Source organism: Anomaloglossus baeobatrachus, chromosome 10 (assembly GCF_048569485.1).
Source record: "Anomaloglossus baeobatrachus isolate aAnoBae1 chromosome 10, aAnoBae1.hap1, whole genome shotgun sequence".
Lineage (NCBI taxonomy): Eukaryota > Metazoa > Chordata > Amphibia > Anura > Aromobatidae > Anomaloglossus > Anomaloglossus baeobatrachus.
This window is the reverse complement of record NC_134362.1, coordinates 10,309,165-10,325,376: the sequence shown is the minus strand read 5'-3', so window position 1 is coordinate 10,325,376 and position 16,212 is coordinate 10,309,165. Positions and strand designations below refer to the sequence as shown.

Below are 16,212 nucleotides of genomic sequence, written 5' to 3'. Positions count from 1 at the left end.
GAGATGTAGGGGGTGCCGCACTGTGGAGAGCTTTGTGGTGATAGACAGGGAGGAGGGTGGAGATGTAGGGGGTGCCGCACTGTGGAGAGCTTTGTGGTGATAGACAGGGAGGAGGGTGGAGATGTAGGGGGTGCTGCACTGTGGAGAGCTTTGTGGTGATAGACAGGGAGGAGGGTGGAGATGTAGGGGGTGCTGCACTGTGGAGAGCTTTGTGGTGACAGAGAGGAGGGTGGAGATGTAGGGGGTGCCGCACTGTGGAGAGCTTTGTGGTGATAGACAGGGAGGAGGGTGGAGATGTAGGGGGTGCTGCACTGTGGAGAGCTTTGTGGTGATAGAGAGGAGGGTGGAGATGTAGGGAGTGCCGCACTGTGGAGAGCTTTGTGGTGATAGACAGAGAGGAGGGTGAAGATGTAGGGGGTGCTGCACTGTGGAGAGCTTTGTGGGTGAGAACAAGCAGTTTGAATTGGATCCTGTGATATATGGGCAGCCAGTGCAATGACTGGCACAGAGCAGAGGCATCCGAGTAGCGGTTAGCCAGATAGGTGACCCTGGCTGCTGCATTAAGGATTGACTGTAGAGGAGAGAGTCTAGTTAGGGGGAGACCAATTAATAGAGAGTTACAGTAGTCCAAGCGAGAGTGGATCAGGGCCACGGTGAGGGTTTTTGTCGTTTCCATGAAATGAAAGTACCTATTGGGACTGAGGATTTCCTGGCGTCCTGTAAATCAGCATCATCTGGGATTAGTCACTGAAATTAGGGTGGAAGGCTGTGTGTGTGCACATGGTGCGTTTTTAATGGCAAATTCTGGCCCAAATCTGCAAAGTCAATGAGAATTCTGAAGTTTTGTGCTTGTGTTGCTAATTTGTTTTTCTTGCAGATTTGGTGCAGAAAATAATCTGCAGCGTGCAATTGTTGCAGTTTTTTTTAGCCCTTCCAATCACTGACAATTAAAAAAAAAAAAAAACGCATGGCACAAAAATGCACCAAAACGCATGCGTTTTGCCAGAAGGTGCAGATTTCATGCAGACAATTTCTGCAGCGTGTGCACACAGCCTAAACGCCCCATTTCTGAAGTGCAGGGATTTTTTCACCGTCTCTGCGGATCTGTGCGGATTTCCTCCCCGGCTGAGCACTGTCCTGGTCTGTTCACATGGAGCAGATTTGCCGCAGATTTTACCCTTTGCACACAATGAAATCCACGTGTTATATTCTGCACAGAGATTTGTCGCTCTGCAGATTTTATTATTTGCACCGTCCTTCAATTTCATAGTAAATCAGGAGGGTCCGCTCAGCTGAGGGGGTCCCATCTGCACAGGGCCTCAGTATAGCAAGACCAAAGGGTCCAAATAGAAAATACCAGGAAAACGGAGCCTAATGTTTACTGAATATCGCACAATCTCTCGTCACGATTTGACCCTTTCGGATTTGATCTTTGTTTTAAGGCTTTTTACGTGTTCAATAAACATTTTTTAAGGTTTCATTTTCCTGGTTTTTTTTCTGTTTTCTCAATTCAGTTTCCACCCAGAAATTTTGTAAAATGTGTAAGGCTAGGTTCACATTTCCGTTAAATTGTATCAGTCACAATCCGCGGTTCTGGTAAACAACGCAATCCGTTTGGCGGATTCCGTTGTGTCCCATAGACTTGTATTAGGGGCGGATTGCGACTGATGACCTTACGTTGCATCCGCTGCGCCGCGGTCAGTCGTTTTTGGACTGACTGCCGGGTGGAAACAACGCAGAATGTAACGTTTTTCGGGCCGTCAAAATTAACGCACCGCGCAGGAATCCGTTGCAATCCATCAAGCTTGTAATGGATGTCTATGGTGCTGGATTCCGTCATGTTCTACTGAGCATGCCCAGCCTGTCTGGCACCCACTGGGCTGACCCAAACACAAACGGATCATGACTGATCCGTCAAAAAACGGACGCACAGCGGGTGTAATGGACGCGACGGATCGTTTTTTTCACAGGATGCCTGTGAACTGAATCCTGTGAAAAACACATCCGTTGACATCTAAAAAACGACTGATCCGTCGCTGACGGATTTAAAACAACGGAAATGTGAACCTAGCCTAAAGAAGATCACCAACGTGTAGATATATCCTGCGGCTGTGGTCACTTTTTTTTTCTTTCTCAAAAACCCTTTAAAAACACCTAGAAAACTCGCCCTATTCATTATTATGGGAAATCATTCAAGGCATTTTTTAAGCCTTATTTTCTCTTAAAGATGTTTTGAAAAACCTTGTGGGGGAAAAAAGAAAGTGCATATCCATTCTTGGAAGTGGATCTTGATGGACACCGGGTCAAACCACACATTGTCCAATCAGAAGCCTCAAACAAAAAAAAAATCCCCAAAAAAGTAAAATCTGCTAGATTTATTATCATGTACAGCGTCGTGCGCAGATTGTAGGGAGACGACGTGTTGAGTTGATGCAGCCTCGCTTTTTTGACAGTACCCTGTATAATAGGTGGGGTAAATCCCCGGGTGAATATATTTCAGGGTTTTTACTGTAGGAGACGTCAGCTCCCACTATGGCCTCTGATTGGACGGATCCAAATCATGTCCTGGTCTTTTCTGCCACCTTGTGGTTTATATTGGAAGTGCACTTACATATGAGATAAATGCCAGAATGCTCAATATTTACTGGGGGTGACGTAACACTGGATCCAGCGAGGAAAGGGTGCAGACATTACATTCCTGGGGGGCCGCTTTCACCATAGATATGCCCAGGGATGGCTGCAGGAAAGACCATGGGGCTGATTTATTACCTAATACCCTGGACAAATTTAAATGCCCCAAAATTATTAAGAGGAAGAGTCGTCCTAAAGAACGTGGCACATCTTGGGCTCTACTGAAAGTATTGGTCAAGTCTTCCGAAATGTCTAAGGGGGTACTTTACATGCTGCGATTGCTAGCAATGTCGAGCGCGATAGTCCCCGCCCCCGTCGTACATGCGATATCTTGTGCTTGCTGCTGTAGTGAACATTATCGCTACGGCAGCGTCACACGCACTTACCTTGTCAGCGACGTCGCTGTGACCGCCGAACAATCCCTCCCTCAAGGGGGAGGTGCGTTTGGCGTCACCGCAACATCACTAAGCGGCCGGCCAATAGAAGCGGAGGGGCGGAGATGAGCGGGACTTAACATCCCGCCCATCTTCTCCCTTCCGCATTGCCGGTGGAGGCAGGTAAGGTGATGTTCCTCGCTCCGGCGGCTTCATACACAGCGATGTGTGCTGTCACAGGAACGAGGAACAACATCGTACCTGCAGCTGTACCGACATTATAGAAATGACCGACGTTACACAGATCAGCGAGATTGTACGCTTCTGTGCTCGTTCATTGTTCCATCTAGGATTTACACGTTGCGATGTCGTTACCGGCGGCGGATGTGCGTCACTAACAATGTGTCCCCAACTAGATATCGGTAGCGATGACGCAACGTGTAAAGTACCCCTAAGGACAGGAAAATAATGATTGATGGTTGATAATCCCACCATCACTCTGCAGGCTTGGTTATAATCTTTGTGCCACTTCTTACCGCGCTGAAGACCAAGCCGCACAAGTTCCATTCCGTTTTTAATCTTGGTAACTAAACTTTTTAATATTTTTGACCAGTGGAGGTCCTAAGGGCCGCTTTACACGCTACGACATCGCTAGCGATTACACCGCCCCCGTCGTTGTAACGATATGTGGTGATCGCTACGGCAGCGTGACACGCACATACCTATGCAGCGACGTCGCTGTGACCGGCAAACCACCTCCTTTCTAAGGGGGCGGTTCGTTCAGCATCACAGCGCCATCACAGCAGCGTCACTTAACCGCTGTCCAATAGAAAAGGAGGGGAGGAGATGAGCGGCTGGAACATCCCGCCCACCTCCTTCCTCCCTCCTTTTCCAGTGGACGCAGGTAAAGAGATGTTTGTCGTTCCTGTGGTGTCACACATAGCGATGTGTGCTGCCGCAGGAATGACAAACAACATCGTTACTGCAGCAGCAACGATAATTGGGAAGAGGGGGTGATGTCACCGATGAGCGATTTTGAATGTTTTTGCTACGATTCAAAATCGCTCATAGGTGTCACACACAACGACATCGCTAAAGCGGCCGGATGTGCGTCACAAATTCCGTGACCCCAACGAGATCGCTTTAGCGATATCGTAGTGTGTAAAGCCTCCTTAAGTTTGATCGCTATAACCCCAGGGTAGAAGTGTCGGGTTATGTCCAGCACTAGTAGAGCAATGCACTGACTTGTAAAGCCTTTATTATCAGTGGAGGTCGAGGTACCAAGACCCCAACTGATTGCTATAACCTTAGGGTAGTCGTGTTGGGTTATGCCCAGCACTAGTAGAGCAATGCGCTGACTCATAAATCCTCTATTACCTGGGTCACAGCTGAGCGGACACTCAGCCCTTCAGCCGTTTGGTTTGAGCAATCGTGGGGGTCTCAGGACCCAGATTCCTACTGATCAACACTATCAAGCGGCCTGTAAATGATCATGTTACATATCCAAAATAAATTCAGTTTGCCCGAGTTTTCATAAATGTCTCAGTGTTTTTTCTGATCATCTCACACATGTTCAACTTTCTTCTTCGATTCGAATGTATAGACGGTTTGGTAGCCGTCATCCCAGGCGTAGAGCTTCTGGTCTCTGGGGTTGTAGTGCACAGAGGAATGGCTGCTGTACCTCTTTGGGAAGTATAGTGTTGGGATCTCCTGAGCGTCAATGAGATCCGAAGTGTCATAGATGCAATCGATGTGGGATCTCCCCCCACTGGGACTGTTATACATGACGTAGAGCGTTCCACAGATGACGAAGGCCGCCTCCGCATTATTGCTGCTGCAGGTGGTGTTCCACGTCTCCGTAGCCTCCATTTTGTTGTGGTCTATCTTGGTGAGCACAATGTCCCCTCCATTGGTGGGATCAGCATAGATGGCCCAGAGACCTTGTTCATCCATGGCGAGATCGATTTTCGTGTATGGAGAAAGTCCATAAGGTGGGACCTGTCCAGCTCCATCTATATTCACGGACCGGGTCATGTTGGTTAGGATGTTGTATTTCACAATTTCATCCATGGTTCCGTTTTTGTGGAAGAAGACGTTGTCGTTGTAGACGTGGAGACCGGTTCCCTGCCAGGAGAAAGGGAGCAGTATATTTTCAGCTTTTCGGAGATAGTCGCGGCTGGTGAAGTCTTCTGTGCTTGCGAATTCTAGAAGCGCGTTGTTACTGGAATCGGTAAAGAAATAGATGTTGTCCACGTTGTCACCAGTATTCTTCATCCACGCACCCACCGCCCCGCCGGCCTTCTTCACAGTCTTCTGGGATTTGATTTGAGCCAGCATCGTGGTACAGCCTGAAAAGAGGGAACAGACAAAGTTTTGGTTTTCAATATCTCACATACTCTTTGCTACATCAACATACAAATGTTCCCCCCACCTGAACGTGGATCTGACTGCCAGGACTGTGTCCGATGGGGAAGCACCGAAAATATTCAGGACGCTTCTATCCCAGAAGATTCTGCAACATTCGGGAGATACTGACGGACATCCAGAAACCGCGGACAATTTCATCCGATTTTCATGTATGAGACACCGGGGTATAAATATTTTATGTCAGTGTGATGGCCGTGTGCGCTCCGTGCGTGGCTCATTTTCATACATTCATAGATATATGTGATTAAATACAGTTTGCTAGGTTAATAGTAGAAATTCGTCCATACGCATCGGATGCTATACAGATGTTCTGTGTGGCCTCTGATTTTGTTACGCAGCCATAGACGTAAATGGGTGAGTCACATCGAGACCTGGAAGAGAAGGGGGCACCTTGTGATTTTTTTCTCATGGACGGTTGGACCAAGAGAGGAATCGTTCCTCTGCACAGCCCTATTAAATAGCATGGGTGAGTGTGGCATCCGGTGTTATGATTCAGGGACCGAGGAGGATCAAAAAATGCGGAATCCAAAAAGGTAACAGAGTGGCTGGAAACTTAACGGACTGCAGACCTAATTGTTGTGAATGTTAGTTATGTCTTGGCTGCTGGGAGGCTCCCTCTGGTGGCCAGGAATGGTTTGGACATGGACCAGGTGTGTTGAGCAGTGGGTGTTTCCTTTGCTAACTCTCTGCTTATTTAAATCCTGGTCTGATTGCAGGCTGTTGCCGGATGTCAGTTGTTCTTTGTATCTCCAGCCTGCTTAATCCTGCTCTACACCACATCTTCCCCAGATAAGTGCTTGCTCTTTATTTATTGTCTGGTTCTTTTGCTTATCTGGGTTTGTCATTTGTTGTGGTTGGTTTCAGTTTATTTCCTTCCAGGGATTTTCCCCCTCAGTGGATTGTTGAGGAACTCCCTGCAGTTCTGTGTGGAGTATAGCTCCTTTGGGTCCATGTGTTTATGGCTTGTTGAATTTGTTATAATTCTTGTTTTCTGTTCATTGGTATGACAAGGGCACCTAGTATAGGACGGAGTTCAGATCGAGCGATCTGAGGGCCTTTTTGTACTATCAGGAAGTTGGTATTTTGCAGGGTTTTTCTCTGGCCACCATCAGTCCCTTTCCTGTCTTTTCCTATTTTAGTCAGCGGGGGCCTCACCTTTTGCTAATCCTGTCATCTACCTGTGTATTGTGTTTTCCTATATCACCGCAGTATTTGAATGTAGGGGGCTAGCTATTCTTGTCTATTTTCTGAGGCAGAGAGTTATTCATCTTTCCTACCTTTAGGATAGTTAGTTCTCCGGCTGGGTTCGCGGTGCACAGGATTTTAGTTCACCCCTCGGCTACTTCTAGTTGTGATGGTTAGTAAGGGGATGGCGGCCAGATTAGTTGCCAATGCTCTTGTACCCTTTTGCCAATGATTTGTGGTGGTCTTCCATGGTTCCGGATCATAACACCTAATCCTGACACACAACTAACCGTAGCTGTGGGGCGTGCCTACGATGACCTGGACGCCTCGACAAAGCTGGAGAACTAAATAATCTCACAGATAGAGATATAAGAAAGCTAATCTGCCTCGGAGCAGTCCCCAAAGATAGATAGATAGCCCCCCACATGTAACGGCTACAGTGATATTGAAAAACACAATACAAAGCCAGAAAAGACAGGTTCAGCAAAGGTGAGGCCCAAACTATCTTTATCGGAAAGGATAGGAAGGAGCAACTGTCTGCAGCTGTAAAAACCCTAATAAATACCAGCACTTCTGACATGGAAAAATCCTGAGGTCACACAACCTCTCCCCCACTGTATCTGCACTCTGATGTTACTGGGATCCAAAAACACTAATACAGATGAGGGACTGAATTAATACCAAGCATGACAAACACAATACCTTGCAGAATCATGGAGCTAAGTATACAGACACTCCCAGCAGGGAATGATCCCATTCCACCACAAACTCCACACATACAAAATAGGAATCAAGCCTTAGCATTAAAGCAGAATAAACAACAAGAAAGTTGAAAACAAACAGCAGAGGTACAAAGACCACTTATCTGAGAGGAGTTCTGGTAGAGAGCAAAGCTGGTTACAAAATGTCCTTAACACACAGGAGACATTGACCACCGGCAAGTAACAAAAGAAAACTACTCAGTTAAATAGCCCAATCTGACCCTGATTTCCAGTCCTCCACAGGTGTGTGGGTTTCATTCCACACATCAACTGCACCGCCAGCACTGACCACAAGAGGGAGCCCCCAACTGGAAAATGCATTCACAACAGTCCGGGTTATACGCTCGTCCGCACAAACCTCGTACACAAGCTCGTATACACGCAGTATGAAAAGCGTTTCTTACCCACTCGGCAGGAGAAAGGTCTAATCCCCCATTTTCCTCCAGGTTTGCACTGCGATTGCACTTATACCGACAGGTACATTTGTTTCAAGTCAACATAAAAGTAACCTCCGGTGTGGAAATGCCATCAGATTTCATGCAATAAAAGCATTGGGTTTATGTATTTCAGGATGTCACTTCTTCAGGTTCCATCATCCCCCGTATTCAGTGAGTAAAAACCACATTTTCATTCTGCTGTAGGTGCTTGGTGCTGATGATCGCTCGGTGCTGGTGATCGTTCGGTGCTGGTGATCGCTCGGTGCTGATGATTGCTCGATGCTGATGATTGCTCGGTGCTGATGATTGCTCGGTGCTGATGATTGCTCGGTGCTGATGATTGCTCGGTGCTGATGATTGCTCGGTGCTGATGATTGCTCGGTGCTGATGATTGCTCGGTGCTGATGATTGTTCGATGCTGATGATTGTTCGATGCTGATGATTGCTCGGTGCTGATGATTGTTCGGTGCTGACGATTGTTCGGTGCTGACGATTGCTCGGTGCTGACGATTGCTCGGTGCTGACGATTGCTCGGTGCTGATGATTGCTCGATGCTGATGATTGCTCGGTGCTGATGATTGCTCGGTGCTGATGATTGCTCGGTGCTGATGATTGCTCGGTGCTGATGATTGCTCGGTGCTGATGATTGCTCGGTGCTGATGATTGCTCGGTGCTGATGATTGCTCGATGCTGATGATTGTTCGATGCTGATGATTGCTCGGTGCTGATGATTGTTCGGTGCTGACGATTGTTCGGTGCTGACGATTGCTCGGTGCTGACGATTGCTCGGTGCTGACGATTGCTCGGTGCTGACGATTGCTCGGTGCTGACGATTGCTCGGTGCTGATGATTGCTCGGTGCTGATGATTGCTCGGTGCTGATGATTGCTCGGTGCTGATGATTGCTCGGTGCTGATGATTGTTCGGTGCTGATGATTGTTCGGTGCTGATGATTGCTCGATGCTGATGATTGCTCGGTGCTGATGATTGTTCGGTGCTGACGATTGCTCGGTGCTGACGATTGCTCGGTGCTGATGATTGCTCGGTGCTGATGATTGTTCGGTGCTGATGATTGCTCGGTGCTGATGATTGCTCGGTGCTGATGATTGTTCGGTGCTAATGATTGTTCGGTGCTGATGATTGTTTGGTGCTGATGATTGTTCGGTGCTGATGATTGCTCGGTGCTGATGATTGCAGATGTTATCGCGGGATCTCATGTTCGATGGACTGAAAGCGATTGTAAAAGCCTGAAATTGCGGCAATGAAAAGTACAGGCGGCAGCTGATGCCACTCACGCAGTCAGTTTTCCTTTTTGATGAGTGACCCTGTACTTTTTTGCCTGCGGTTAGAATCGGTTGTGTCTGAAGTGCTCTTGAAAGCTCCTCCATCTTTTCGCCGTCGTCGTGGAGTCAATTGCTCCTGATTCATGAAGTGGTTCCTGCCTCCTCGTGAATCAGGAGCGTCTGACGAGTGTCGTGCGCCTCTGTGTGCCACGCCAGAAACCTTCCTCGTGAGATGTCACCACAGCTTGTCATAAAGTAGACGAGCCGTGGTATCCCGACCCCGAACCACCGCAGCTCTGAACATTTTGGTGAAACTGAAAGAAACCTGAAAATGCCAAAAGTTGCAAAAGTTTTGCACAATTACACGTTGTGGAAAATTTTGCGACTTCTCTAAGCAATTTACCTGATGATTAGTTCAGTCGTGTGGATTAATAAAGCTGCTCTTTTCTTCAGCATCATCCTCTTCATCGGATTTCTTCCTGACCCGCAGCGCAGCAGATTATCCGTATATTCCTTCCCATATTTACTGGTGGTCCTATTCCAGCATATGGAGCAGCGGCGGCTGGTATCTATACCTACAGAGGAGCCGCGCCCAACACAATCCAGCCAGGGGAGCAATACCGGACTATCCACAACGTATATTGCCCAGGGATGCCATGTTGTGCACTTTTTGACACTTAGCTCAGTCACGGTCACCCCATTACTGAGAGGCTGTGCCCAAGCCCTTTACTGCAAATATCTGAATATCCATTGAAGTTATTAGAATCATTCCACAGATGATCGGTATTCACCTAATATGGCCTGTATTCACTGTCACGGCCGTGTCTCTGTCCTTTGAAGCTAGTGATAGGATCAGGATTAAAGTCTCTCGTTATCATTTGAGACTCTACATATTAAACGTGTTTTCTTTCTTTGGTTGTGGCAAGGGTTAATGTCAGTTTTCCTTTCCAGCAGCTTCTGACTACCGGTCAGGTGTTTCCAGTTTGGGACCACTCCCAGTCGCTTTATATACCCTCTGCTTCCAGCAGAAGGGGCTGGTTATTGTCTTTGCCATTTGGATTCTGGGCCTGGAGGTGGAAGGTGCTGTTGGATTCCTTACTGTTGGTAGCGGTGTAGGCTGCAGCACTGGTGCCTGACTGTAGCCTAGTTGCTGGATTTAGTCTTTTGTTATGTTCCCCCCTGTCTGTCTTACCTTCCCTTGGTGTGTTGTTTTAGTGCAATGATGGGACTAGTGATCCTTACCTTCCCACTCACTAGCCAGGGTTTACTACAGTGAGGAACCTGTACAGGGCCTGGCTAGGAGTGCAGGGCGCAGTGCCAGGTAAGGGGAGGGGGTGTTCTTTTTTCCCCCTCACTAGCACCAGCGCCCACTGTTAATGTGTCCCTGGTGTACCCCTTGTTTGTCTTGGTAAACCCCCTGTCTGTTGTGGGTTTTAACTCACGCTAGGCCTTCCCTAAGTCCATGCCAGGACACTCACGGACCCAACCTGGTTTGAATTCTAGAAAGTGCCGGCCCCCGAGTTGAGACTGAACTTTTCAGGACTCGTATATGATACCCAAGAGGGGGATACAAACCCTTTCTTTAGCCACCACTGCCGGACCCCAGAGGTGAGACGAAACGTTTCAGAACTTGTGTATATGAGACCAAAAAATAGAACTGCCATGACTCACGGGTGCCAGTGTTCCTTGGAGCATGGCCATAGGGAGGGGACCCCCTTTGTGCCTCGTTCCCAGGATCATGGCGCCTTATCTATGGGGCATTTCCGTTCACGCGTCGCCAGTTATAATTCTGCTCTGCAGTGTGTCGCTGGTCCCTGTAAGTTGTCTGACCCTGCCTCTCATCCTGACTACGTCCGTCCTCCCTGCCTCCCATACTGACTGCCTTTGTTCCTCTCTGACACCTGTCCTCCCTCCTCTGTTGTTCTGTCCTCTTTAACTCCCTGCTACTGCCTGCTCTCCCGGCTCCCGACTTCAGCTTGCAATTAAACTCCGGTTTCTGCGCTGCCTCGGTTTGACGTTCTCTCTTGGTTTTCTGACTTGGCTCTCCCTTGACTTTGTCTTCGTCTGATCCCTGGTACCACATCGCCTTCCCGGCTCTGACTCTGACCCGTACGACCATCCACTCCTTCCACTAGGGAGACTAGGGCCATCTAGTGGAGAGTTTCTTACCAGCATTCTCCTGGTGCTCCAGCTCCCCCTGCTGGTTTGTTACAGTCTAGTGCCATCTAGTGGAGAGTTTCTGCCCAGCAGTCTCCTGGTGCTCCAGCTCCCCCTGCTGGTTTGTTACAGTCTAGTGCCATCTAGTGGAGAGTTTCTTCCCAGCATTCTCCTGGTGCTCCAGCTCTCCCTGCTGGTTTGCTACAGTCTAGTGCCATCTAGTGGAGAGTTTCTGCCCAGCAGTCTCCTGGTGCTCCAGCTCCCCCTGCTGGTTTGTTACAGTCTAGTGCCATCTAGTGGAGAGTTTCTGCCCAGCATTCTCCTGGTGCTCCAGCTCTCCCTGCTGGTTTGTTACAGTCTAGTGCCATCTAGTGGGGAGTTTCTTCCCAGCATTCTCCTGGTGCTCCAGCTTCCCCTGCTGGTTTGTTACAGTCTAGTGCCATCTAGTGGGGAGTTTCTTCCCAGCATTCTCCTGGTGCTCCAGCTCCCCCTGCTGGTTTGTTACAGTCTAGTGCCATCTAGTGGAGAGTTTCTTCCCAGCATTCTCCTGGTGCTCTAGCTCCCCCTGCTGGTTTGTTACAGTCTAGTGCCATCTAGTGGACAGTTTCTGCCCAGCAGTCTCCTGGTGCTCCAGCTCCCCCTGCTGGTTTGTTACAGTCTAGTGCCATCTAGTGGACAGTTTCTGCCCAGCAGTCTCCTGGTGCTCCAGCTCCCCCTGCTGGTTTGTTACAGTCTAGTGCCATCTAGTGGAGAGTTTCTTCCCAGCATTCTCCTGGTGCTCCAGCTCTCCCTGCTGGTTTGCTACAGTCTAGTGCCATCTAGTGGAGAGTTTCTGCCCAGCAGTCTCCTGGTGCTCCAGCTCCCCCTGCTGGTTTGTTACAGTCTAGTGCCATCTAGTGGAGAGTTTCTGCCCAGCATTCTCCTGGTGCTCCAGCTCTCCCTGCTGGTTTGTTACAGTCTAGTGCCATCTAGTGGGGAGTTTCTTCCCAGCATTCTCCTGGTGCTCCAGCTCCCCCTGCTGGTTTGTTACAGTCTAGTGCCATCTAGTGGACAGTTTCTGCCCAGCAGTCTCCTGGTGCTCCAGCTCCCCCTGCTGGTTTGTTACAGTCTAGTGCCATCTAGTGGGGAGTTTCTTCCCAGCATTCTCCTGGTGCTCCAGCTCCCCCTGCTGGTTTGTTACAGTCTAGTGCCATCTAGTGGACAGTTTCTGCCCAGCAGTCTCCTGGTGCTCCAGCTCCCCCTGCTGGTTTGTTACAGTCTAGTGCCATCTAGTGGACAGTTTCTGCCCAGCATTCTCCTGGTGCTCCAGCTCCCCCTGCTGGTTTGTTACAGTCTAGTGCCATCTAGTGGAGAGTTTCTTCCCAGCATTCTCCTGATGCTCCAGCTCCCCCTGCTGGTTTGTTACAGTCTAGTGCCATCTAGTGGAGAGTTTCTGCCCAGCATTCTCCTGGTGCTCCAGCTCCCCCTGCTGGTTTGTTACAGTCTAGTGCCATCTAGTGGAGAGTTTCTTCCCAGCATTCTCCTGGTGCTCCAGCTCCCCCTGCTGGTTTGTTACAGTCTAGTGCCATCTAGTGGAGAGTTTCTGCCCAGCATTCTCCTGGTGCTCCAGCTCCCCCTGCTGGTTTGTTACAGTCTAGTGCCATCTAGTGGAGAGTTTCTTACCAGCATTCTCCTGGTGCTCCAGCTCCCCCTGCTGGTTTGTTACAGTCTAGTGCCATCTAGTGGAGAGTTTCTGCCCAGCAGTCTCCCGGTGCTCCAGCTCCCCCTGCTGGTTCATTACAAGAACACAATCCCTTCATATAGCCCACACTGCCGCCCCCGGAGGTGAGACTGAACTTTTCAGGACTCGTATATGATACCCAAGAAGAGGACATGGCCGCTACTGCCGCCCTTCCGAGGTGAAATCGGACTTTTCAGGACTCGCATATGAAACCCATTAAGACGACATGGCCCCTTCGTTTAGTCGCCACTGCCGCTCCCTGAGGTGAGACTGGACTTTTCAGGAATCATATATGATACCCAATAAAATTACACGGTCCCATCGTTTAACTGCCACTGCCGCCCCCCCGAGGTGAGATTGATCTTTTCAGGACTCGTATATGATACCCAAGAAGACGACATGGCCCCATAATATAGCCCACACTGCCAGCCCCCCAATGTGAGATCGCACTTTTCAGGAATCATATATGATACCCAATAAGACGACGCGGCCCCTTCATGTAGCCCACACTGCCGGCCCCGGGAGGTGAGATGGCACTTTCAGGAATCATATATGATACCCAATAAAATGACACGGCCCCATCGTTTAATTGCCACTGCCACCCCCCGAGGTGAGACCGGACTTTTCCGGAATCATATATGATACCCAATAAAACGACATGGCCCCTTCGTTTAGCTGCCACTGCCACCCCCCGAGGTGAGACCGGACTTTTCAGGACTCGTATATGGTACCCAATAAGACGACGCGGCCCCTTCATTTTGCCGCCACGTACCTGTACTGGGCTTGAGCTGCAGTTTTTTCTTCTCCTCTGCTTTCTCCACCACTTGCTTCTCCACTAAGTGTTCATCCACCTCTATGTGGGCGCTGGAGGACACGCTGCTCTCCAGGTAGTCGATGTCCCACTCGGCCCGCTCCACTCTCGCCCACAGACTCTCCATTTCACTCTTCACCTCGTGTTTGTAGCGGCTGAGATTGTCCAGGCGTGACATCAGCTTGTGCGACATTTCTTTGAACTCGTGCACGTATTGCTGAATATCTTGCTCACATTTGGAAAGTTTGTCCTGGAAAGGTGAAGAGAAGATTGAAATAAAGGTTAAATGGTCCCTGTACGTCAGATATCGGGGTCTCAGATAGTAAATACTGTGCTAAATAGACTGTACATTTAGAAATTAGGTTGTATTACCCTAAAAAATCACTAAATGTCTTTTCCACTGTACGTCTCCCTAGAAGAAGAGGCATCACATACATGCTGTAAAATGAAAGTGAGAAAGCTCCAGCACCTACAGTTAGGTCCAGAAATATTTGGACAGTGACACAAGTTTTGTTATTTTAGCTGTTTACAAAAACATGTTCAGAAATACAATTATATATATAATATGGGCTGAAAGTGCACACTCCCAGCTGCAATATGAGAGTTTTCACATCCAAATCGGAGAAAGGGTTTAGGAATCATAGCTCTGTAATGCATAGCCTCCTCTTTTTCAAGGGACCAAAAGTAATTGGACAAGGGACTCTAAGGGCTGCAATTAGCTCTGAAGGCGTCTCCCTCGTTAACCTGTAATCAATGAAGTAGTTATAAGGTCTGGGGTTGATTACAGGTGTGTGGTTTTGCATTTGGAAGCTGTTGCTGTGACCAGACAACATGCGGTCTAAGGAACTCTCAATTGAGGTGAAGCAAAACATCCTGAGGCTGAAAAAAAAGAAAAAATCCATCAGAGAGATAGCAGACATGCTTGGAGTAGCAAAATCAACAGTCGGGTACATTCTGAGAAAAAAGGAATTGACTGGTGAGCTTGGGAACTCAAAAAGGCCTGGGCGTCCACGGATGACAACAGTGGTGGATGATCACCGCATACTTTCTTTGGTGAAGAAGAACCCGTTCACAACATCAACTGAAGTCCAGAACACTCTCAGTGAAGTAGGTGTATCTGTCTCTAAGTCAACAGTAAAGAGAAGACTCCATGAAAGTAAATACAAAGGGTTCACATCTAGATGCAAACCATTCATCAATTCCAAAAATAGACAGGCCAGAGTTAAATTTGCTGAAAAACACCTCATGAAGCCAGCTCAGTTCTGGAAAAGTATTCTATGGACAGATGAGACCAAGATCAACCTGTACCAGAATGATGGGAAGAAAAAAGTTTGGAGAAGAAAGAGAACGGCACATGATCCAAGGCACACCACATCCTCTGTAAAACATGGTGGAGGCAATGTGATGGCATGGGCATGCATGGCTTTCAATGGCACTGGGTCACTTGTGTTTATTGATGACATAACAGCAGACAAGAGTAGCCGGATGAATTCTGAAGTGTACCGGGATATACTTTCAGCCCAGATTCAGCCAAATGCCGCAAAGTTGATCGGAAGGCGCTTCATAGTACAGATGGACAATGACCCCAAGCATACAGCCAAAGCTACCCAGGAGTTCATGAGTGCAAAAAAGTGGAACATTCTGCAATGGCCAAGTCAATCACCAGATCTTAACCCAATTGAGCATGCATTTCACTTGCTCAAATCCAGACTTAAGACGGAAAGACCCACAAACAAGCAAGACCTGAAGGCTGCGGCTGTAAAGGCCTGGCAAAGCATTAAGAAGGAGGAAACCCAGCGTTTGGTGATGTCCATGGGTTCCAGACTTAAGGCAGTGATTGCCTCCAAAGGATTCGCAACAAAATATTCAAAATAAAAATATTTTGTTTGGGTTTGGTTTATTTGTCCAATTACTTTTGACCTCCTAAAATGTGGAGTGTTTGTAAAGAAATGTGACAATTCCTACAATTTCTATCAGATATTTTTGTTCAAACCTTCAAATTAAACGTTACAATCTGCACTTGAATTCTGTTGTAGAGGTTTCATTTCAAATCCAATGTGGTGGCATGCAGAGCCCAACTCGCCAAAATTGTGTCACTGTCCAAATATTTCTGGACCTAACTGTATAGCACTGGCAGAATGCTATTGAAAAGGAATTGCTCACTGGAAAAAAGCAGATGCCAGGATGCAGAGAGTGAGAATCCGTATCATTCACATAGTAAACTGGATTGTGCACCAAAAGCAATTTTAGTTTGGGATAATGGGCTGGCAAGACCATGATCGTGAGGGGGTTGATGTAAATCCAATATTTGGCCATTTTTCTGCAGCTACAAGCAGACAGACGGGATTGTGAGGGAGGATGTGGAGATGACCGCTCCCCTGGGACACAGAACAACGTTATATCTCGTAGTGTTTATAGTATGATGAG

General features: G+C 48.2%; 1 protein-coding gene across 1 annotated transcript in view; it reads right to left on the bottom strand.

Moving 5' to 3' along the window:
* The window catches only part of LOC142254493 (olfactomedin-like protein 3A), a 64,239-nt gene continuing 48,027 nt past the window's right edge, over positions 1 to 16,212 (bottom strand). Inside the window, exons 2-3 of the mRNA XM_075325576.1 lie at positions 13,747 to 14,035; positions 1 to 5,353 (exon numbers count right to left, since the gene is read on the bottom strand). Of these exons, the coding sequence (XP_075181691.1) occupies positions 4,569 to 5,353; positions 13,747 to 14,035 (1,074 nt within the window). The 3' untranslated portion in view covers positions 1 to 4,568. The remainder of the gene's footprint in view (positions 5,354 to 13,746; positions 14,036 to 16,212) is intronic.